Source organism: Trichechus manatus, unplaced genomic scaffold (genome assembly GCF_000243295.1).
Source record: "Trichechus manatus latirostris isolate Lorelei unplaced genomic scaffold, TriManLat1.0 scaffold00156, whole genome shotgun sequence".
In the NCBI taxonomy this organism is placed as follows: Eukaryota; Metazoa; Chordata; class Mammalia; order Sirenia; family Trichechidae; genus Trichechus; species Trichechus manatus.
The window spans coordinates 4747496-4770487 of NW_004444092.1; the positions used below are offsets into that span (position 1 = coordinate 4747496).

Below are 22992 nucleotides of genomic sequence, written 5' to 3' on the forward strand. Positions count from 1 at the left end.
ATCATGTCTAGCACAGTAGCTGCTATTAGAGCTACGACTTGGTTGGCTTATAGTAATCTATAATCATTCTCAAGGAGCCCTCTAGTTTTCACAGATAAATTCAATGAAGATGTGATGGAACCAGCACCCCTACATCCTTTACATACTTAAGGATGGTACTAACCTCTGTCATTCTCCCTGGGATGCAATATTATTTTTTATTTACTAGCTAGGCCAGGGACAGTTTCAGAGGCTTATAGTTGGTCTTCCCTACTATGACAGCTCTAACCCCACAGGCCAACGACCTAATCTTGGGTTATTCCAAATATCAACTGCCAAGTATATAAATCCCAATTATACAGTCAGTGACCAGGGAAATAACCTCCTTCTCTGACCAGCGTAGGACTCCTCTAATGGGAACTGTTTGCTCTGGTGGTGTACCCTTCTGGGTTGGCTGAGGGATGCCTATGAAGGGTGTAGGGAATAGTATTGGGTAGGGAAAGCCTTCAGACCTTGATGCTTGCATGATACCTATGAAAGAACTGAGCAAGGAGAACCTCAGACTATGACGCAAATCTAACAAAATCTGAGCCAACCCAGTGGGGTCTCCAGAGCAAAGAAATCCCACAAAAGGAGCCCTACATTCAGAAGAAATGGCCAGGCCCTAGGTGCTAGTCCATGACTGGGGGCTCCCTGGGAAGAGCGTTGAGTGTGGCTTCAGCTCAAAGTGGTGTGGATCTCAAAGGCACTGGGGCTGTCAGCTAACTGCACTCCTTGCAACTGAACAGCAAGCTCTTTCTTGAAGGAAGATGCAGGAAGTGCACCTTCTTGGTTGTCACAAGACCTACCTCATTCTTTATATCTGCTGAATAGTATTTTAATGCATGAAGGTATCATCATTTATTTACCCATTCCCCTATGGGTAGACAAGTAGTTTGTTTTCATTTTTTTGTTCTTTAAGATAATACTACAATGGGCAATATGTGTTTATAATATCTGTTGGTATAACTATTGGATAGGACTCCAGAAAGGGAATGGCTTAGACATGAGGTAAATAGTCTTAAAATTTTTATAAACAAACCAACCCATTGCCGTCAAGTCAATTCTGACTCATGGTGACCCTATAGGACAGAGCAGAACTCCCCCATAGGGCTTCCAATGCTGTAATCTTTATGGAAGCAAACCGCTGCATCTTTCTCCCACGGAGTAAGTGGTGGTTTGAACCATCGACCTTTCAGCTAGCAGCTGAGCACTTAACCTCTGTGCCACTAGGGCAAAAGGTAAAATTTTGATAGATGCTGCCAATTGCTTTCCAAAAATTTTGCCAATTTTAAACTGTCACAAATATAAGACACTACTTATTTTTCCAGGCCTTGCCAACATAAGAGGTTATCAACCTTTTTTTTTTTTTCCAATCTGCTGGTAGGACAGTGGTGTGTCATTATCTTACTCATTTTTATTTTCTTAATCGCACATGAGTTTGAGCATGTTTTCATGTTTATTACCCATTTGTTTTTGTTCTTTAGTTTACTGCTTATTTTCTTTGCTCATCTTTCTACATAGTTTTATAAAAGTAAACATCAAAGATAATTAGGAGATTCCTGGGAAAAAAGAATGTCGAGCCTATATTTTAATCTGAGGCAAAAATTCTTCTTGTCTCCCTGTAAGAAGTCAGGAAGTGTTGGACTCAGGATTTCTTGCTTTTTAACCATAAGATTGGAACCACAGGTACAAAAAGGAGGATGAAATGGTTTTGCTTTAAAGTTGCTTTAGTGAGGGAAAGGATTTTTGACCTTGATGAGTGTAAGGAGGCCAAGAATGAAACCCAAGGCTGATCCAGAAAGAAGTGTGCAGGGAAAAAAGTGAAATAGCTATAAGCCAATAGGAGAGGGGAGCCCTGTGTAAAGAGACTGGCATAAGATTTCACCTCTCTATCTTTACTCCTGAGGCCCCTGGGTGGGGCAAATGGTTTGTGCTTATCTACTAACCTAAAGATTGTGGTTCAAACCCACCCAGTGGCACCACAGAAGAAAGCCCTGGCAATCTGCTTCCATACAGCCAAGGAAACTCTACGGGGCAGTTCTGCTCTGTAACATATGGGGTTATCATGAGTCAGAACCGACTTAACGGCAACGGGTTTGGTTTTTATCGGTTTTATCTTCACTCCTCAGAAATGGCATATTAGCCTTTGAGTTCTCATCTTTCCTTCACCAGTAATTACAGCTGCTACTGTTTTTTCAGTGGTTTCTCATTAACTCATAGCTACTCAAACTCATCCTCTACATTCTCCCTATCTTCAGTCAACCCATTCTCTTTTGATTTCCCTGCTTCTATTAATGGACTCTACTACAGTCTTCAGTATGGATTACACCTCAACATAACGAAAACAAAAATCCTCACAATTGGAGCAATGAACAACATCATGATAAACAGAGAAAAGATGGAAGTTGTCAAGAATTTAATTTTCCTTGGATCCACAATCAAGTTCCACGGAAACAGCAGTTAAGAAATCAAACGATGTATTGCATTGGGCAAATCTGCTGTAAAAGACCTCTAAACCTGTCGCCGTCAAGTCGATTCCAACTCATACCGACCCTATAGGACAGAGTAGAACTGTCCCATAGAGTTTCCAAGGAGTGCCTGGTGGATTTGAACTGCCGACCTTTTAGTTAGCAAATGTAGCTCTTAAACACTATGCCACCAAAGTGTTAAAAAGCAAAGATGTCACCTTGAGGACTAAGGTGTGCCTGATGCAAGCCACAGTATTTTCAATTGCCTCATATGCATGCAAAAGCTGAACAATGAATAAGGAAGACCAAAGAAGAATTGACGCCTTTGAATTATGGTGTTGGTGAGAATATTGAATATACCCTGGACTGCCAGAGGAATAAACAAATCTGTCTTGGAAGAAGTACAGCCAGAATGCTCCTTAGAAGCAAGAATGACAAGATGTTGTTTCATGCCCTTTGGACGTGTTATCAGGAAGGACCAGTCCCTGGAGGAGGACATCATGCTTGGTAAAGTAGAGGGTCAGCAAAAAAGAGGAAGACCCTCAACAAGATGGATTGACATAGTGGCTGCAACGAGCTCAAACAAAGTAACAATTGCGAGGATGGCACAGGACTGGGCAGTGTTTTCTTCTGTTATACGTAGGGTCTCCAGGGTGTCTATGTGTTGGAACCAACTCGACAGCACCTAACAACAACAATTAATGGACTCATCTCTCTCCCATTTGTACAGGCTTAGAACATTCTTTTTCTATTCTTTCCTAAGATAGTTGATAAAGCCTAGAAATTCTAACAAATGCCTCTTTGTATTCCCTTGTCTGTAGTGCCCCAATACCTTTCCTCTTTGCCTATGTACTGCTATTCAACCTTTATACTCAGATGGATGTCATGCCCTCTAAAGAAGTCTTCTCTGAGTGCTTGCTGCCAGTATACATATCTTATATATATGCATCATGCTATTATTTACATATTTTTCTCCCATCCTTGAGGACAGAGACTATGTCTTTTTCATCTTTGTGTCCCCAGCACCTATTAGATTAGAGTGCCTGATACATAGTGGGTTTAGTTTCTTTAAGTTCTCAATTCAATAAAGTTTAGTTGAATTGAGTTGTTTAACTGCTAACAAATACAAGCAGGAAGCACATCAATCCCTAATTCAACGGCTTCAATAGTTCCATGATGCCTACTCCATGAACTTCAAAATCCTCATACCAGCGTTTAAGCCTTTCATGATATGATCCTAATCTTCCATTTCCATCTCCCTTGGGGTACTCCAGACTGCAGCCAGGTGACTAATCACTACATCTCTAATGTATTCCGAGTTCCTACATCTATTTTTCACTCATGTTTAGAAATACTTTCCCACTGTCTACCAATAATTTACCAAAATCTTGCTCATCCCTCTAAGCTCATCCCCAAAAGTCTGTTCTCAGAGGAAGCATTCCCTGATCCCCACCACTAACTGTTCCTCCAACCATTCCTGACCACCATTAACATCATCACCATCCAGCGGCATCACTGTTAACCACCACCACTACCACCATCATGGCACACTTTACTGAACCTCTTTAATGGACTGTCTTATAGTGCATTTAATTATCATTTCTTGCCCTGAGGATTAAGTGAAGGCTCTCATAAATTAAAAAATAATTGGCCATGATTTTCCATCACCCAGTGTTAGTCTGAGATCCTTGAGGGCAGATGTATTTGCACCCACCAAGGCATCTAGTCCAGCTCCTGGTGTTTAGCATTCTCTAAAGTAACACCAATTATAAGAAATATCAGAGACCAACTAGTGATTCAGACCTTTCTTTCCCAATTTCTTCACCAACATGCCTTCCCCTGTATTTCCTTCTCATCTCCCATAGAAATGTGCTCCATCTTTTTTTTAAAATATTTTTATTTTGGTAAAATAGATATAACAAAAAATTTGCTGTTTTAACTATTTTGAGTATTCAATTTAGTGGCATTAATTATATTCACAATGTTTTGCAACCATCATTAATATTTATTTCCAAACTTTTTTGTCACTCCGAAGAGAAACTATGTGCCATTAAATAATAACTCCTCATCTCTCCACAACTACCACAACCCTATCCACCACTCCTGGTAACTTATCTACTTTCTGTCTCTATTCATTTGCCTATTCTATATATTTCATATAAATGGGATCATACAATATTTGTCCTCTTTTGTCTGGTTTATTTAACTCAGCGTAATGTTTTCAAGGTACATCCAAGTCATAGTACATCAGAACTTCATTTCTCCTTGTGGTTGAATAATATTCCATTGTATGGACATACACACATTTTGTTTATCCATTCATCTGTTGATGGACATTTGGGTTGTTTTATTCCATCTCTCTTGTCATTTTCTCAGTGAGACCTTCCCTGCCCACCAAATCTAAGGCAGTTCCAGCCCACTGTATTCATCATATTCATTTTCTTTGTAGCCATTAACCTAATGTGAAGTGTATGTTTATTATCTATTTGCTTTTGAAATGTCTGTTTCAAAACAAGTCTATAACATGAGGGAACAGATCTGGACTATTTTGTTCCCTGCTGAAACAGCCATTTCTTCAAAAATAATCTGTCTGTTACATATTTTGTAAATGTTTTCTCCAAGACTGTTGCTAATTTTTAACTTTAAAAATTCTGTAGTTGAATCTGTTAGTCTTTCCATCATGGCTTTTGGAGTTCTTGTTGTGTCTTGTTGTGTCTATTCTTAACTAGTTCCTTGTAATATATTCCTAGACATGGAAAAATTGAATCACAGAGTATGCATATTTTTTAGGGTACTGTTGCTTTTTGTCAAATTGTCCATCCCCCACCCTCTGCCAAAACTTGTGACTTGCATTCTTAAAAGCTCTAACCAGCAAAATTATGTCATTCGATTATGTTATTAATTCTAATGCTAGAGATGAGAGTGTCCTGAAAAAGTTCAGGCAACTTCCAAGGATGTAAGGGAACACACTCACCAGCAGCTATAGATTTGGTGGTGAATATTTCTATACACATGACTGTAGGTGCAGCTCATATAAAGCACACAAGGGATATACTCAGGGAAGCCTCATAGACATAACAAACATCTAACAGGATGAAGTTCCTAGGGTAGAAGACAAAAGATCATAGACTTGGGGGACACGTGTGTCAATTGGCACAACATAGTATATGAAGACAATGTTCTAAATCCTCCTTTGGTGAGTAGTATCTGGGGTCTTAAAAGCTTGGGAGCAGCCATCTAAGCTACAGTGATTGGTCTTTTGCCTTCCAGAGCAAAGGAGAGTGAACAAAACCAAAGACTCAAGGGAGCAATCAGTCCAAAGGACCAATGGACCACATGAACCACAGCCTACACCATCTGAAGACCAGAAGTACTACTTGGTGCTCGGCTACCACTACCAGCTGCTCTGACTGGGGTCACAACTGAGGGTCTTGGACAGAGAAGGAAAAAAACATAGAACAAAAAAATCCAATTCACAAAAAAAGATCAGATCTACTGGTCTAACAGAGACTGGAGGAACCCCCGAGACTATGGCCCTAAGAGACCCTTCTGACCTAGAACTGAAGCCATTCCTAGAGACCACCTCCCAGCCAAACAATAGACAAGCACAAAAGATAAACAATAACACCTGAGAGGAACGGACAATCAATTATACGAGATCAAAGGGGCATGATCTGCCCAAAAGCAAAGATGAGAAGGAAGGATAGGGTAGAAAATCAGGAGGAAAGAAAATCATGAGAGGAATGACACCAAGGTCATGAAACACTTTATGTACAAACTATTGAATGAGAAACTAATTTGCTCCATAAACTTTCACCTAATTAAAAAAAAAATAAAGAAGTTTAGGAGTCAGATGCCTCAAGCAAGGATGCTGTGTTCCAACCTGCCTACAAGGCAGAGGTTTTGAGTGCCCCTCCACTGGCACCAAATCATTTCATAGTCCTCTTATGGTTTTCCTAGACACAAATGAATGCACAAATTTGTCCATATCCATTGTCCCCAAATAATTTTTCTTGCTTTACCTCTGTCTCAACTGGATCACCTGCAAGATCTGTGGTCAGCCTGAGAATAGAAGTGCACTCTCTTTCTGGGTCACTCTCTAATCATGGTAGTACTGAGAATCTTGGCCAACTGGGTAAACAACTTGACCTGACCATTCCAGCCCAGCTATCACAAATGTTGCCAATTATAACAGGAGTTCCCAACATAGGGAAATGACATAAAAGAATGTAATGCACTGTGAGAGTAACCTGATAAACATTATTGGATATGATGTCATGGAGATAAAAGTTTGGTGACCTCAGCTCACATTTAGCCCTTAGCCATCTCTGTGAACATCATATGACTTTACCTGATCTTTAATCATCCCACAATAGGGTAGTAGTCCTGGGTAAGCCGGGCCACTCTCTCAATGGACTATAGAAATAGGGCCTTCCTATATTAGATTTACCTGCAATGCATAATCGTCATTGCCTTTCCTCTGCAGATTAAAGAGGATAATTCTTTGTAATATATACTTTTGCTTAGTTCAGATCCCAAACACATGGTAGAAAAAGCAAATATGACTATTGAATGTAGCAGACTCCATGCACTTTATAACTGGCCCCATGTTTCCACTAGCTTGAGATAAGGTCTTGGCCTGATTTTGTTCTGCCTTAACTAAGGGCAGTTGCTGGAATCTTTTCTTTCACCCCAGCGGCATCCCTCAGGGTCTCTAAGAACCCAAGCCCCACCCTCGTTATTCGTGGATATGAATGTTGAGGACTTCCAGGGGCTGTTTCTGATAGGTCTGAGTAAATACTGGGACACAAAGGGGAGTCACTAATCCTGGATGATCTATAGGCAATGTGCAGACACCAAAAGAAAAAACAGTTGCTGTTGATTCCTACTCATGGTGACCCCATGTGTATCAGAGTAGAACTGTGTTCCATAGAGTTTTCAGAGACTGTGATCTTTCAGAATTAGATTGCCAAGCCTTTCTTCTTATGGATTTCTCTGGATGGATTCCAATCTCCAACCTTTTGGTTAGTAGCTGAGTACTTAACCGCTTGCACCACCCAGACAGGGAGGAAAATAGGGGCAACTTAACAAGGGAGAAAATAGTTGGAGAACTAATACAGAGCCTCCATACAGGTCACACATGTGATAGAGGTTCTTCCAGCACTGGACGAGCTTCCTAATAACAGTGGTGAATTTGAGAGGTGCAGAACTTGTTGCTTATTAGATATCCAAGTGGAGAAGTCCAATAAATAGGTGGTCGAACAGGAGTTTAGTTCTCAAGGGAAAGTTTGTGCTAGAGATAGAAATTGTAAGTCATCAGTCCTGTGACCAAGTGAGATCACCTAGGGAAAAGGGGCAAAGACTGACAATCGAGCCTAGGATTACCCATGCCTCCCAGAGTCCCCAATCCTGCTTACAAATGCAGAGGTAAGAGGCTAAAAGGGATCTCATATAGCAAGTTACCATTTTACTGCAGCATTAGTTCCCATTCCATTGCATTTGTAACCAACTTTCTTACTCTCAGATACCCCAAGCATTGTGGCTCTATTCCCTAGTCTCTTTAGGGTGTGTGTGTGTGTGTGTGTGTGTGTGTGTGTGTGTGTGTGTGTGTGTGTTGGGGAAGAGGGGCAGTTTAGTAGGGGATTTGTATAATAGGCTGTGGTGCAAATGGTTAAGTGCTCAACTACTAACTGAAATGTTGGAAGTTTGCATACACCCAGAGGCACCTGGGAAGAAAGGCCTGGAGATCTCTTCTGAAAGATCACAGCCATTGAAAACCCTGTGGAGTGGAGTTCTACTCTGAAACACATGGGATAGCTATGAGTTGGAATCCACTCCAGGCAATTTTTTAAAAAATTTATTTCAACCAGTGTGTTAATTTTACAAATAATGAGTGGCAACTGTACAAGCAAAATAGGAATCACAAAGGAGCATCAGACATGGTCCTTACCCTGATTTCCTTGGAGTAGGAAGAGGTGCAGGAAGGGAAAATATAGAACATAAATACCACAATATTTAATAGGAATTAAATATTAAAATATAATAGGAAAGGGGAGAGATGATCAGGGAAGACCTCCTGGAGCAGATCTGTGTGCTGACATTTCAGGGTAGAATCGAATGTCCTAGGTAACTATCTGGATTAAAGGCATTTCGTACAGAATGAGCAAATTCTCTGATGGGAGAAAAAAGTGAGCTAAACTGACAAACCGATCCCCTTTTTATTTTATTTGTTTTTAATTACCAGAATGAAATCTAATGGAGAGAATGTGTTACTGCAGATAAACAAAGCAATGTTTTTTTTCATTGCCACAGCAAAAAGTACATGTATTTGGGCAGCTCCTCAAGTCTCAACAAATGGAACTTCCAGTTCCTGCTTGCGCTGTTCTTTCCCGCAGAGACGCCAAGAAAACTCTTTAGGCAGCTACTCTCTTCGCCGACCAATGGCAAAGAAGCCCATACTTTTGCACGCAGCCCATTGGCTACTGTAAAAGCCCCGCTCTGAGCACGGACCAATCAGCACCCAGAGCCCAGATTCCAGGAATAGTTTCTGGCCAGGAATGCTTGACATTGAAAAGGCCTCGGACTTGTAAACAAGGACGAGTTTGGGCGGGCCCCGGCCCATGCGACCAGGAACCCTGTCCCAAACTGACCTGGAGCGCACGTTCCTACAGATGTCCGTTCAGCGTCCCTCTTCCCGGTTTCGCCCCACGGATGCCAGGCCACTCCTCGAGTACCGGGGGCGGGGCCTAAAGTTCTTTTTCTGAGCTGATTGGCGCGGCCCCAAGTTTAGGACGCGTTTCTAAGTTCTAGTGACTCCGCCCCGTAGGGGTGGGCGGAAGGGTGCAGGGAGACACATAAAAGTGGGGCAGACGGCCGGGGTAGCAAGACGCGAACTTTAGCCTCGAGCTGCTGTACCTCGAGAACGACTGACAGCCCGGCTCTTCCAACCCGCGTCACTCTGGAACCCCAGCCCTGGTCCGGGTACCTAGCCCGCCAGCACACTTGCCCTCCCCACACCTGGGTTTTGCTCAGGGCAGCCTTCGCCCCTCAACCTAGCCCCAACCCCTGCCAGGCCCGGTGGGCATCAAGATGAAGGCGGCACGATTCGTGATGCGCAGCGTCGGCTCGCTGAGCGGCGCTGGCCTGGTCCCCCGCGAGGTCGAGCATTTCTCGCGCTACAGTCCGTCCCCGCTGTCCATGAAGCAGCTGCTGGACTTTGGTGAGCGGGGCGCAGGGTCGCGGCGGGGGCGCTGGGTCTGTAGAGCTGCCTTAACTTTCAGCCCTGGATAGAAAGGGCTGCACCTGGGGGGGGGGGGCAGGGAGAAGGGGGTTGGGGTGTGTGTGTGTGTCTGTGTGTCTGTGTGTGTCTTGTGTGTGTATGTCGGTTGGGAGGAGCGGATCTTTGCTAAAACAACTGAGGTCCGCTTTGCGATTGAGCCCGGGAGCCTCGACGCCAAGGCACCTTGCCGTTCCTAGATTTGGCTTCTTTTTGACAATTTGTGCCCACAGGTAAAGGCCACCTGCAGCCCCGCTGATACTGGATGGTTTGGGCTCATCTTTCTTCTTGCTGTCCAGAGCTTCCAGTCAATATAGTTTTTGCTCTCCGTCACCATTTAACAATGGACTAGAAACTTTATCCTCTCCTTAACAGCATGGTATTTCTCGGAGATGATACATATATAACATTATAAAGTGGCCTCCAATTAATTGAGATTTTATCGTTTAACCACCCTGCATCCCTCCATAGAGTACATTCTGGATTCCTAACAGATTTTTTGGTCTCTTTACCATTATCGTTTTCCATATGTTTACATTATCGCTGGACACACTTGCTGCAGTAATCTCATAAGGAAAGTTTCCAGGGTTTAAACGTGATATTGTTTATTACTAGTCTGGAAACATCACAACCTCCATCCCACTTTTTTATCTCCCCACTCCTATTTCATGTCATGTGAAGGAATTGTGTTGTTGTCATTACACTCTTTTATGAATACTGAGAGCTGTGGGGTACTTTGACTTCTTGGAAGTGAATCTTCTTCAAAAAGAGAAAACAATAATTCGCTTATATCGGTCACTTAAAAAAAGAAAGAAAGAAAAAGACAATGAAGATACCTGCTTCTCAGTTATCTGTAAACGGTAACCCAACTGTGGGCAAAATATAATTGTGTGCGTGTGTTCACTATTCAATAGTTAATGCTTTTCAAACATATCAGTTAGCCATACTTTCTTCTAAAAAGTAAATATTTATTATAGGTTCAGAAAACGCATGTGAAAGAACTTCTTTTGTATTTTTGCGGCAAGAATTACCTGTGAGGCTCGCCAATATCCTGAAGGAAATTGATATCCTCCCTGATCAATTAGTAAATACCTCTTCAGTGCAGTTGGTTAAAAGCTGGTAAGTGGTAAACCATTCTGAAGCAGCCTCTAGTTTTAAGATGGCTACCTGATTATGACTTCTTATAATACATTACCATCATAATTGGAAAACAGGTGATCTGAACAGTAAATACTTTCGAAAAATGTCAAGTTTTTTTTATTCATTTATAGTCAGTTATCATAAGGAGCTTGGCTGCTAACCAAAAGGTCGGCAGTTTGAATCCACCAGCTGCTCCTTGGAAACTATGGGGTAGTTCTGTTCTTTCCCATAGAGTTGCTATGAGTCAGAATTGACTCGACAGCAGTGGGTTTGGTTTTTTGTTTTGTTTTCATAAGGACAGTTACAAAGCTGTAAACAGACATTTGACCCTGAAAAAAATAGGTATTTTTACAACATTATTTTTACGTTCAGAAGAAATACAAAAATATGCCATATGCAATTTTAATTTTGTATTGTAAAGAATAGAAGACAGAATTTGATATTGTAAAAGGAATCTTATGCCTAAAAGTCGATGCAAATGACTACTATTTAGAGAAGGCCTAATCTTTGTTACTTAAGAAAAACAATTCACAGAGTTGGCTCTGAGTTTAAATCCTGACTCGGCCACTTCCTAGTTGTGGGACCCTTGGCAACTGTCTTAAGTGCTCTCTGCCTCAATTCCCCCATCTCTTATTGAGGAGAATAACGTATATGCTTCAAAGTGATATTTGAGTGTAATCAAGAGGTACTTCATAAAAAGAGCACTTAGAACAAACAGTACCTGGTACAGAGCCACGACTCCGTCAGTGTCAATTATTATCATCTTCTTTTACAAATAAGAATACTGAGATTGAGAGAGGGTAGATAAACCCAAAGGAGCAGATTTTCGGAGAACAGAGCCAGGATATACACTATAGCATCCCACGCAAGAGCCTCACCCTAATCCACTGACTGCATAGCTTTTTGTTCATTGATTCAAGAAATATATGTAGTATATACCCTCAAAACAATTGCTGTCAGAAACACATATCCAATCTGTAGTATTTATTGCTGCTTTCAAGACTTCTATTCCACTACAAATGAATATAGTAGGAGCAACTAACTAAAGAAGCCTTTGAAAAAAAGTGATTTCTAAGTGTTTTGCTGTAAGAAATATAAAACATTTGCCAAACAAAAAATTCAGAAAACTGAATACTGACCTGGAAGAATTAAAGGAATATAAATTTTAAGTTAGAAATTTGAGGGTTAAAGGTTGTAGCTTTCTTTTTTTAACATACTGCTTTCCAAATGTGCTGGAGGAAAGCTTTTTAATTTTAAACCTAATGCTTAACTTCCTCTTTTCAGAGTATTTGAAAAAAGCATTTTCAACCATTTGTATCTAACTATTCAGTTTTAAAACCTAAAGCACACTTGTTGCTTCACAGGTATATCCAGAGCCTGATGGACTTAGTGGAATTCCATGAGAAAAGCCCAGAGGACCAGAAAACATTATCGGAGTAAGCAAGCTGTGTGCATTGGAATAAATGTTTAAAACTTTGATGATTTCCAAACACACTCCTAAGATTTTATAACTAAATTAAGAAGTTTAAATCCTGAAAAACAAATTATGACCCTCTTCAAGATAACTTTTGGCTTACTAGCTTTTTGAAAGTGGTGAAGGCGTAAGGCATTGAAAATGGTGCTGAGTATGAACAAGTGTAGTGGACTTGATTTTTTATATAAGGAAATCTCTTTTTACTATAAATTCAGTCATAGGATTAAATTTGCAAGAGGATTTAGTACTATATAATGTTAATACTTTTCAGTGTTATTGGAGACTAAACATTTTCTTTCAAAGTAATTGAAAGTTTCTAGTTATCTAAATAAGAATCTTTTCTAAATCTGCCAAGACATTTTGAATCTTTTTCAGGATGATGTTCTAGCATTAATTTCAATGTTAATTTTATTTTTTAAAGAGGAGGCTTACTTAACATTTAATGAACACCTATAATGAATGCTTCCATTATAGAGCTAGAGTATTTTTGCAAGTAAGCTAGAGGCAAAAAAAAAAAAAAAAAAAATCTGTTTATGAAACTGTCTACTATGGCGGAATAATCTCTCGTAAGAACCCTAGTAAAACTTTAATATTTTATCATTTGATTTGTTACTAAAAAGAGCTTTAGCCTTCTTTGAAGTAATTTATGGCATGTAAGTGAATTAAACTTATTTGAGCGTTCACTAACTGTAAACGTTATGGCTTAGTTTTGTAGATGCAGTTGTCAAAGTTCGAAATAGACACCATAATGTAGTCCCTACAATGGCACAAGGAATCATAGAGTATAAAGATGCCTGTACTGTTGACCCAGTCACCAATCAAAATCTTCAATATTTCTTGGATCGATTTTACATGAACCGTATTTCTACACGTATGCTGATGAACCAACACAGTACGTTAACTCATCTTGATCATCATACATAGAGATGGGTATAGATTATACACTATACTATAACTAGATGTTTCACTAACTGGTGGGTCAGATTCTTTCTCGCAGGAGTTCTAATAATTATTATCCTGATTTTTATAATGATATTTTTTGTTTTTGTTTTTTAACAGTTCTTATATTTAGTGACTCACAGACAGGAAACCCAACCCACATTGGAAGCATTGATCCAAACTGTGACGTGGTAGCAGTGGTCCAAGGTAGTGTCAAGATTTTTTGCATTTCCCTTATTGAAAATGTACAATATATGATCGACGTATCTGTCAGTGAGGTGACTTTGTGAATGAATTTAAATTTTTATAAATGCTATCATCAAAGTTCTTTGCTTCTTAGAGTCAGGAGTTTAACATTCATTTTTAATATTATAAAAGATCCAAACATCAATGGTTAATGTGTCATATTCTTATATATTGTATTTGATTTCTGAAGTGCACATATTCCTGTTGCTGTTAGATACTGTCTTAAATTTTTCTTCAAGTAAAATATTACAAAGGCATTTTTTTCTATACATACTCTAGTGAATATTTTAGATTAAGTATAGTAGATCACACTGAAGATCATTTGAGAATTTTACTTGGCATAAATTCATTTCATTGTAATGAAAAAATATTTTTTATTCTAGATGCATTTGAGTGTTCAAGGATGCTTTGTGATCAGTACTATTTAACATCTCCAGAATTAAAGCTCACACAAGTGAATGGTAAGCTATAAATAAAATATATTTTAACCTAGACAGAATTCAATATCCTCCCAGTAGGACTGCTTTTTATAAATATAAAGTAACTTCAGTGTTCCTTTTTTCCCTTCAGAACTTGTCTAGAATTTGTACACTTTTTTTTTTTTTTTTTTTTGAAGCCAAGTTTCTTTTTAACTATCTCAACTAGGAAGCTCTCATTGAGCATATTCATTTGCTGATGATGATTCAAAAAGAGACTGGTTTGAACAAATAATTGGGGATTTGGAGTAGCAACTATGTTTCTATATCTTAGATCAAAGAAAGATTGCTTACTAATTCAAAGTGCCTACCAAATATGGGGAAATGAGGAGACCAGAAGTAGGAGGGATCGCTGAACAGTGGAGATACCCTTCTAAAGAGGTTACTCATAAGACCTGGAAAGAATAAAGGCCTTTAGATTGTACTATGAGTATATGCCACTATTTTCAAAGCAGAACAAACATCAAAATCTTCAACTGTAGGTTACCTGAAAAGATAAAGTCTTTCTACATTGACTAACGTGATTGCATGATAAATTCAAGGCATTATTTTTATCTGATTCCATTTCGTTCTAGAAGACAGTTGCCATCTCAAAATGACATAATTTACTTACATTGGAATAACCTTCTTTTCATTCAAAGTAAACATCTTTTCCAACTAATTCATACAGGAACAATGTTTGCTAGTGGTCAGAATTAAAATCAAGTAGTTCAAATTGAGAGAGTGGCCTAACACAGGTTGTGAATATGCAAATGATAAGTGAATGCTAAACTAAAAGCAGAAGTACAAGTAGAGGTTGAAAAACATCTCTAAGCATAAAGAGAGTGGTTGCATAATCCTTGTGTATAAACTGCTTGAACTGTTTGATAAAATAAAGAGGGATTTGTGCTAGACGTTATGTGTTCTCATTCAAACTTCGCCAAGGCCTGGGACACTAAAGAATAATACTTTTATTTTTCTTTTCAAGCAGTATTATGAGGTTTTTGTGTCTGTTTTCTTTAGCCTCTTGGTGAAATTTAAGCATATTGAGCATAGAAGATTTAATGTTCCATTGGTATAACTTTTAAGAATAATCCAATGTGTTATTTGTATTGAAAATATGAAAATTATAGCTAGCATTAATTTAAATTTTATACTATAAACAGTTTTTTTTCTCTTGAAATGCATATAAGCTTAACTTTGGAATTGCCCAGTACAGAAATATTGTATATAGGAAAAACCAATGTAATCTAATTTATAGTACCATTGTTTCACACTTCATCTTACTTTATACATTTTCAGAGAAATGTGAACATTAATCATAGCGCAATAGGTAGTAACTGTAACAGTATTTCGAAAATAACTCCATGGTGTTTACTGTTTAACTGGGAAGGCTCCAGTGTAAGATTTTGGAGTGGGGAGGATGGGCAATATTCCAGCACTGTTTGGGTTTGAAATATCAATCAAACATATGTAGAGATTTATTTTAATGAAACATTTGTTTCCCAATTCTAAATGAGTTTTATTTTTCTAGGGAAATTTCCCGGCCAGCCAATTCACATTGTGTATGTTCCTTCTCACCTTCATCATATGCTCTTTGAACTATTCAAGGTACAAGACTTCACAATAATTGCAATTTTGTCTTTAAAAAGAAGCTCACTGGATATGTTTTTATTTCCTGTGTCATTCACACTAAACAGGAGCCTTACTACCTTCTCCTAAGCCTGCTTTTGTGCTCCTAAGAAGCCACAAGTAATGTTGAAAGGGTACTTGCAGCTCATTTGCAGGATTAGCAAGTATTTGTGAAAGTACAATATGATTCATAGCATGTCAGTGCTTTAGAGCTGAGAAGATGTTCCTGTTATTTGTCCACCTGTCCAACAAAGCCCTAGTCATTCATGCACTCGTTAATGAAGGGCATGGGATGAATGCTTCAGTGAATGAGGCCTTGTTACCTCCACCCCCACAGGCTGGTCCAGCTCCAAACCCAGAGACTTAGGTCCAGAATTACTGTCCAGTGACATGGCCCCATCCTGAGCCTCAGATATTCTCAGAGGACAACCAATCCCTTCAGTGACCTACTTTAAAGTGCCTATGACTCACCTGGGGATTTTGTTAAAAAGGAGATTCAGATTCAGTAGGCCTGGGGGAGGAGGTGCAGGGCTGAGATTTCTGTATTTCTACTAAGTCAACAGATGATGTTGCTGGTCCACAGTCCACACTTTCCGTAGCAAGGCTGCAAGGCAGTTCTTCTCAAACTTTAGTGTGCATTAGACTCACCTGGAAGGCTTGTGAAAACACAAATTTTTCAGTGTTGCCCCCAGAGATTTTGACTCAGTAGGTCTGAGAATTTGCAGTTTTAACGAGCTCTCAAGTGATGCTAAGGTGACTGGCCTGGGGTAGCCAGGTGTCATGAATCAAATCCTCTAGTGAGTTCTAAGACCAAACTCAAACCCTGAGCTTACACTAAAAAGTAGAAAGAAAAGCTTTGCCATGCTTCCAAAGAGTCCTTTGGACTGGAGACAGGTGAGTCCAAAAACAGTGATATGTGCCTCTAATTCTGATATAACTCTTTCCAGAGCTTACTATTTCCTAACTTATTCTAATATTAGTGCAATGAGCTATTGATTGTACTACAAACACCTAATCTATTTTATTTCACTTCAGCTAAAGACTGGGACCTAATATTATATAGAAAACAAAAAGCAGATAACCTATCAGAAGAAAGTTAGGGAGGACAATGGGTTAAATAAACCAAGACTTTATTTGTGTGAGATTCATCCAGTTGGCGCAACGCTTGTTTTAGTTTCTTCTGTGATAGTTTCTTTGATTTATTTTTAAACTGAAAAATGCAACTCACAGTTATTTTACCATCACTGATAAAAGTTAAGATGATAATCAAATGCAAATTGAAATTTAATTTAGAATTATTTACTGTCCTTTTAAATAGTAACAGACTTTTCCCAGGAAATTTTATAAAAGGTAACAAATTAGTTCAGTGATTCACTGTTCATTTGTTATGTAATAGCCTTTGGTGCTTGGATGTAAACTGTAATGGAAAGACAGAAAAGGGAGAGCTAGGAAATAACACTGTAAAAACCAATTCTTTCATTTAAATTCAGCTTACAAATAAGAATTTGACAGCTAGCAGAATTGTTTTTCCACTAGACATTACTCCCAAGAGCCACATTACATGTTAAATGAATATTTTTCATTACACGTTCTACATGACATATTCATAAATGGCTACTTACAAAGCTGTTTTACTACTAACTTAAAAAATAGGAACTTTGAATCACTCTTTGTGCTGCTTTTATTTCAAACATGAAAAAAAAACACAGTTATTTACTGTCCCTCATTCTTCTGCCATTGATTTCTTTATGGTTTTGTGTTCTGCAGAATGCAATGAGAGCAACGGTTGAACACCAGGAAAACTGGCCTTCTCTTACACCAATTGAGGTGATTGTTGTCCTGGGAAAAGAAGACCTTACAATTAAGGTAACTATTTTCTGTTTTTCTTTTAGATCTCTCTTGACAAAATTAAAATGGGTCAATAATAATAAAGATCTCTGCTTTTGGTAATAGGTCAAATTCATGTATACCAGTGACTTTTAAACAAAGAAAAGATATTTTTATATACACAAACACACTTTTTTTTTAATGTGTAGCTCTGATGCCTTGTTTGTTTGTTTAAGATTTCAGACAGAGGAGGTGGTGTGCCCCTGAGAATCATTGACCGCCTTTTTAGTTACACATACTCCACTGCCCCAACGCCTGTGATGGACAATGCACGGAATGCTCCTTTGGTAAGACCAATTCAATGGCTAAATTCATCCTAGCCACATAAAGCTTACAAGGGATTACATAAACAGGGACTACAAGGAAATATTTAGGCAAGCAAATCAATTTAGATAATTAGATGTGGGATATATAAGAAAGAATGATAAAGCAAACTAAAAATGGTCAACCAAATCTACAAGAGGTGGTGGATGGGAAGCAGAAGATACTTATCTAGGTTCTAGGACATCAGTATCAGTGAGGATAATAAATCCTTACTACATTTTGTATTCCAATGATCACATACACTTCTTTACCAATAACTAATCTTTCCTTTCTAGGCTGGTTTTGGTTATGGCTTGCCAATTTCTCGTCTTTATGCCAAGTATTTTCAAGGAGATCTGAATCTCTACTCTTTGTCAGGATATGGAACAGATGCTGTCATCTACTTAAAGGTATCCTGTGAATTCAGTGGAAAAATAATATTTCTAAAGAGACTGTTCTTTTTATAGCTCTAAGTTCTAGGGTCCACAGTGAATTTCCTAAACAGAGTTAATGAAAATAAGGACCATGAATCATTCTATTTTCTGTTTGGATGTGTGTAGATATACTACTTAATATGGCTGCTTGCCAAAGAGGTGGCTGGAGCAGGTCACCTGTCTGGGGTAAGGTAAAATTGTTTCCCAAGAAGCAAGTTACCAAAGTTTTAGAGTGAAGACATCCTCATGTGAACTTTTTAAACCAACTTCTTTGGCATCTGTGAGAATAGCTGCACTTTTGTGTTACTTGAACTTGTGGGAAATAAATGCTAATAATGTTCCAGTCTAGAAACAGCAGATATCAAGAAACACAAGCCGTTAAGCTGACCTTATTAGGAAAACAGGGAAAAGAAAACTGACTACTTACAAGCTGTCAGTGGGATGCCAGGCATTTCCTGTCTGAACTTTAAAACTTGGTAAAAAATAGAAAAAAATATTTTTTCTATTTTTGATAAAGCCCCATTTTATCTGTTAAGGTGACTGTCCTGATTCTGTTAATTATTTGCCAACTATTTCAAATATAAATACATTTGCAAATACTAGCAACAAAAACATTGAGCTTCTAGGCTCCCATTTTGTACATTGAAATTATCTGCCAAATAGCCTTTGACCATCTGGATTAGTTAATGTGTTTATTTCTGAATAAGCAGTCTTCAAACTATCGGAAAATAGCCTTTTTATAGATTAATAGTATCAAAATAGGCTTCTCACTTTATCATAGATCCAGAAGCTTTGCCTGGAAAGAATAGCTTTACTATTCAACTCTGTCACATCCACAATATCTAAACAAGGGAGATGTGTAAAAATGATAAATTTTATCATTTATAATTGGATACTTATTATTTCAGCCTCTACAGGGTGGCACTAATACTTATTTTTAGATTTTGCTTTATACAGTGTTCAGCACACTGGGTTCTGGTGTCTCTTATCACTAAATCAATTACAAGAATGTATTTGAACATTTAAATACTTCATTTATTTTATATAATCACATCAAGTACAAATTATGGCATGAGTAATTTCTTTGTTCTGATTATTATTTTTTCCACCTTCTTTCAGGCTTTATCTTCCGAGTCAATAGAAAAGCTCCCAGTTTTTAACAAGTCAGCCTATAAACATTATCAGATGAGTACAGAGGCTGATGACTGGTGTATCCCTAGTAAGGAACCAAAGAACCTAGCAAAGGCAAAAGTGGCTGTGTGAAGAAGGACACCCAGGACACTTTAGGGGATCAAAGTGCTTCTACACCAGTGCAGCTCCCTGAATGTTTGCATGTCAACTCACGTTTCCTCAAAAACAAGCAACAGCAAGAGAAACTCCTTGACCAGAACACTGATTGAGGAGGCATGAGGCTCGTTTCTGTGACACAGGGGAGCACAGTGATGACTACGGGAATTAACAGAAGGCCAACTCTTCGTTTTATTTTACTTAGAATAACTCATGAGATTCTATCAAATCCTAAAGAAGAAATAGCCCTCAGATTTCCATCTCTTTACCTAAGACTGGGAAAGGGAATGAATGTGGAGACATGGGTTAACAGTTTCACTATACTGAGATTTTATGCCTCCTTTTGATATCATAAGATATTGGTATTTCTTGAACATCATGTATCAATATATCAATATTTTTCTGCCATTCAAAGGATTAGGGCTTAGTTTACACTATGTGATTAGAAATGTATATAAATACACATTTCCTATATATTTATGTGCCCTAGGGAGAAGACGCTGGTGACTAAAATAACATCCACTTTGAATGAGGAGGAAAGAATACAAATGTCTTATTCACAGTTGCAGTGGAGGCATTGGGCATATGCAAAAACTCAGAAGAAAACCTCTTTTGATAAATGCAGTTCCCTTATTATGCTACTTTTTCTATTCACACTTATAAAGTGAACACTTTTTGACAGGTGCCTAGTCTTGGATGAGTTTTAAATTATGCACTGAATTCAGGATGTGGATTGTTGAAGGGAGAGAAGAATTGCCAAAGTGCTAGCAACAGTGTCTCATCTTTTTTTAAGTGAAACAGTAGGTTAGAAACACAGTAGGCTGGAAAAATCATATAGTCACAACCTTAACTCATCAGGAAGGGCTGTTCTCTACCCTGTGGTGGTAGTAATCCAAAGGCATCTATTTTCTAGGCTTAAAAAGAGCTATTTTTGATATATGTAATTATATTCTGTACACTCCATATCATCACCATGTCTGTGAAAAAAAAAGTTCTAATAGTCAAATGTCTCAAGAACATTAGAATTTAACTAGTTCTTGAAGTATTTTTAACAAATAGCCTGGAGTAAGAGTTCTCATGCTAGGATGCATTCACTTGTGAATCATTGAGATTGAGAGCTAATAAATGAAAGCTGTAATGCATATGGCACTTTTGGGGAGGGGGTGTAGTTAAAGGTGTATAATATACAGGTTGGAGCCCTGGTAGCGCAGTGGTTAAGAGATTGGCTGCTAACCAAAAGGTCAGCAGTTCGAATCCACCAGCTGCTCCTCGGAAACCCTGTGGGGCAGTTCTGCTCTGTCCTGTAGGGTCACTATGAGTCGGAGTCAACTCAACGGCAATGGGTTTAATATACAGGTTGACAGGCCAGTCATGAAGAGGAGTATTAAGGTAGGCGTGAAAACAAGAAGGAAGGAAGGAAAACAGTGAGAGAGGAAAGCAGTAGGCAGGCATTTTGCCATTTTCCCCACAAATTAATTTCAAGAAATAATCCATATTCTCATGGATAAATTATTGACAAGAGGATGAATTGTTGGTGTCTTTTAAAAACAGTATGATTAAATGTCTCTCACTTTTAAGACAATAGGCTTTTATGAGACAATAAGCTCATCTGTGTCAAATAAATGTTTAAATCGGAATATAGAAAGAAGTAGGATTTTCTGCACTGTAAAATAATCACTACTGTCTATATGTCAAATTTAACATTGTTGTTTAATTTTGTTATGGTCTGCTGTTGTGGTAATTGTAGTAGCAATGGAAGCCGCAGACTCTTTGCTGTGGATTTCGGATTTTATCGTCAGTGACTTTCGTGATCTTGGGACACTGGCTTGCACATTTATTGATTACACAAAACTATTTGCAATAGGTTATTTGACTTTCCAGTTTTTTACTGAAATCTGAACTAAGTGTTTTTGCATATAAGTACTTGTATTTACTAAATATTTTAAAACAGTTGATTGATTAATTAACCCAAACACTGTGAACTATCTTTAAAACTCTAGGGAAAGAGATGTTAGTATCTCAATAGCATCAACTGTGTAAATGGAGTTCTATAAAATAGAAGGATTCCATGTTGGTATTTGTGAAATCCATGGAAGAGCATTAGGATACCAGTGGGTGGATACGGGAATGTTCAGGTCCCTTTAAATTATTAATGTAAAATTGTGTTTTTGTCTTTAGGCTACGTACAGAAAAATGTGATAATTTTTATAATAAATATTTTTATTATAATAACAGATATAATTTGTAGTTATTTTCTTAAATTACTGATAAAATACTAAGAATAACTTGAAGTTTTCCTCACTTTATGATCAAGTCTAATTTTTCAACGTATTTGAATAGCCCTTTGAAAGTATCAAAAGGAACTTAATTTTAAACATAAGGTAAGTCCTTTATAGTAATCCAGAAATTTCTGATTATCGTTTGCTTTCTTTTGTATACCACAATAGCACATTCTACAGTGTGCTTTATCTACATCTAATACCCATGTATTTAATAATCATTTTTGCAATACATATGTTCACTTCATTTTTTGTAAATTCACCTTAAAGTTTCACTTATTGTCTGTGCTTGCATACTAAATACAGTGGAGTCCCAAAATAATTAGATAATTTAGGTTCCCAAACTACTTCTGGATTACATATCTGAACAGCCATCTAAATAATGTAAAAATGGGGTAGAAATTACTAATTTAACTTGTGGCATATGTTATCTTTACTATCTTTAGAGTCTTTCTTTACTAATTTAAGCCTACTTAATCTTTAGACAACATTCTTTGCCCACCTCCATAACATTCTTACTGGCAAGAATCTATGAGACTTCACAATACTCTCCCTTTACTTGAATGCTTTCATGTCTTCTGCTTCTGCCAGGAAAACAGTACACCGTCTTTGTGCACACGCACACACACACACACTCACACACACAGAATTTAGCTGTACGGTTCCTTGGATTAAGCTTCTTGAGAGGTAGGGAGTTCATGCACTCCACACAGGCTCAGAACCTTCATCTGTGATTTCATAATAGCTTTAAGACTTAGCATCCGTGACCCTCCATCTATGCACAAACATATATTATTTTACTCAAGGCGATGTGTGTACCCCATACTAATTTTTGAGTCAACAAAGTGGGTCAAATTTTCACCAAAATTGTCTCTATATCATTTCTCCCAAATTTCACATTTGGCTAGAAATAGAGCATTTGATATTAGCTACCGTGACGTGCAAAGAGAGAGACCATTGAGAGCTTGTAGCTTTGGCATTGATCTTGATCATTTCTTTACTGTCCTAATTTCATCGACTGTACTTAACAATTAGATGTATATCAAAATTCCATGTACGGAAAATGTACATAGAATCTCCTGGACACTTTTGCCCGTCCTGGTGGAAGGATTGAGGGACTACTATAATTTCACAGGAGCTTATATAGGAAG

The 22992-nt window shown here is 38.2% G+C and overlaps 1 protein-coding gene across 1 annotated transcript; it reads left to right on the forward strand.

Moving 5' to 3' along the window:
- Positions 1-9423: 9423 nt before the first annotated feature.
- PDK4 (pyruvate dehydrogenase kinase 4) lies at positions 9424-21859 on the forward strand. Its single transcript, XM_004386135.2, has 11 exons — positions 9424-9708; positions 10743-10884; positions 12270-12341; positions 13087-13271; positions 13439-13525; positions 13948-14025; positions 15554-15630; positions 17419-17517; positions 17715-17825; positions 18138-18251; positions 19395-21859. Exons 1-11 carry the CDS (start codon positions 9579-9581, stop codon positions 19536-19538), a joined length of 1239 nt encoding a protein of 412 aa, XP_004386192.1. The 5' UTR covers positions 9424-9578; the 3' UTR covers positions 19539-21859.
- Positions 21860-22992: the final 1133 nt, after the last annotated feature.

What these genes read in the sequence shown, in the direction of transcription:
- PDK4 (XM_004386135.2), top strand. Translation starts at nt 9,579, where the DNA reads ATGAAGGCGGCACGATTCGTGATGCGCAGCGTCGGCTCGCTGAGCGGC. An exon ending in GAAGCAGCTGCTGGACTTTG is followed by an intron (nt 9,709 to 10,742) that starts GTGAGCGGGGCG and finishes TATTTATTATAG; the next exon opens with GTTCAGAAAACGCATGTGAA. An exon ending in ATGCTGTCATCTACTTAAAG is followed by an intron (nt 18,252 to 19,394) that starts GTATCCTGTGAA and finishes ACCTTCTTTCAG; the next exon opens with GCTTTATCTTCCGAGTCAAT.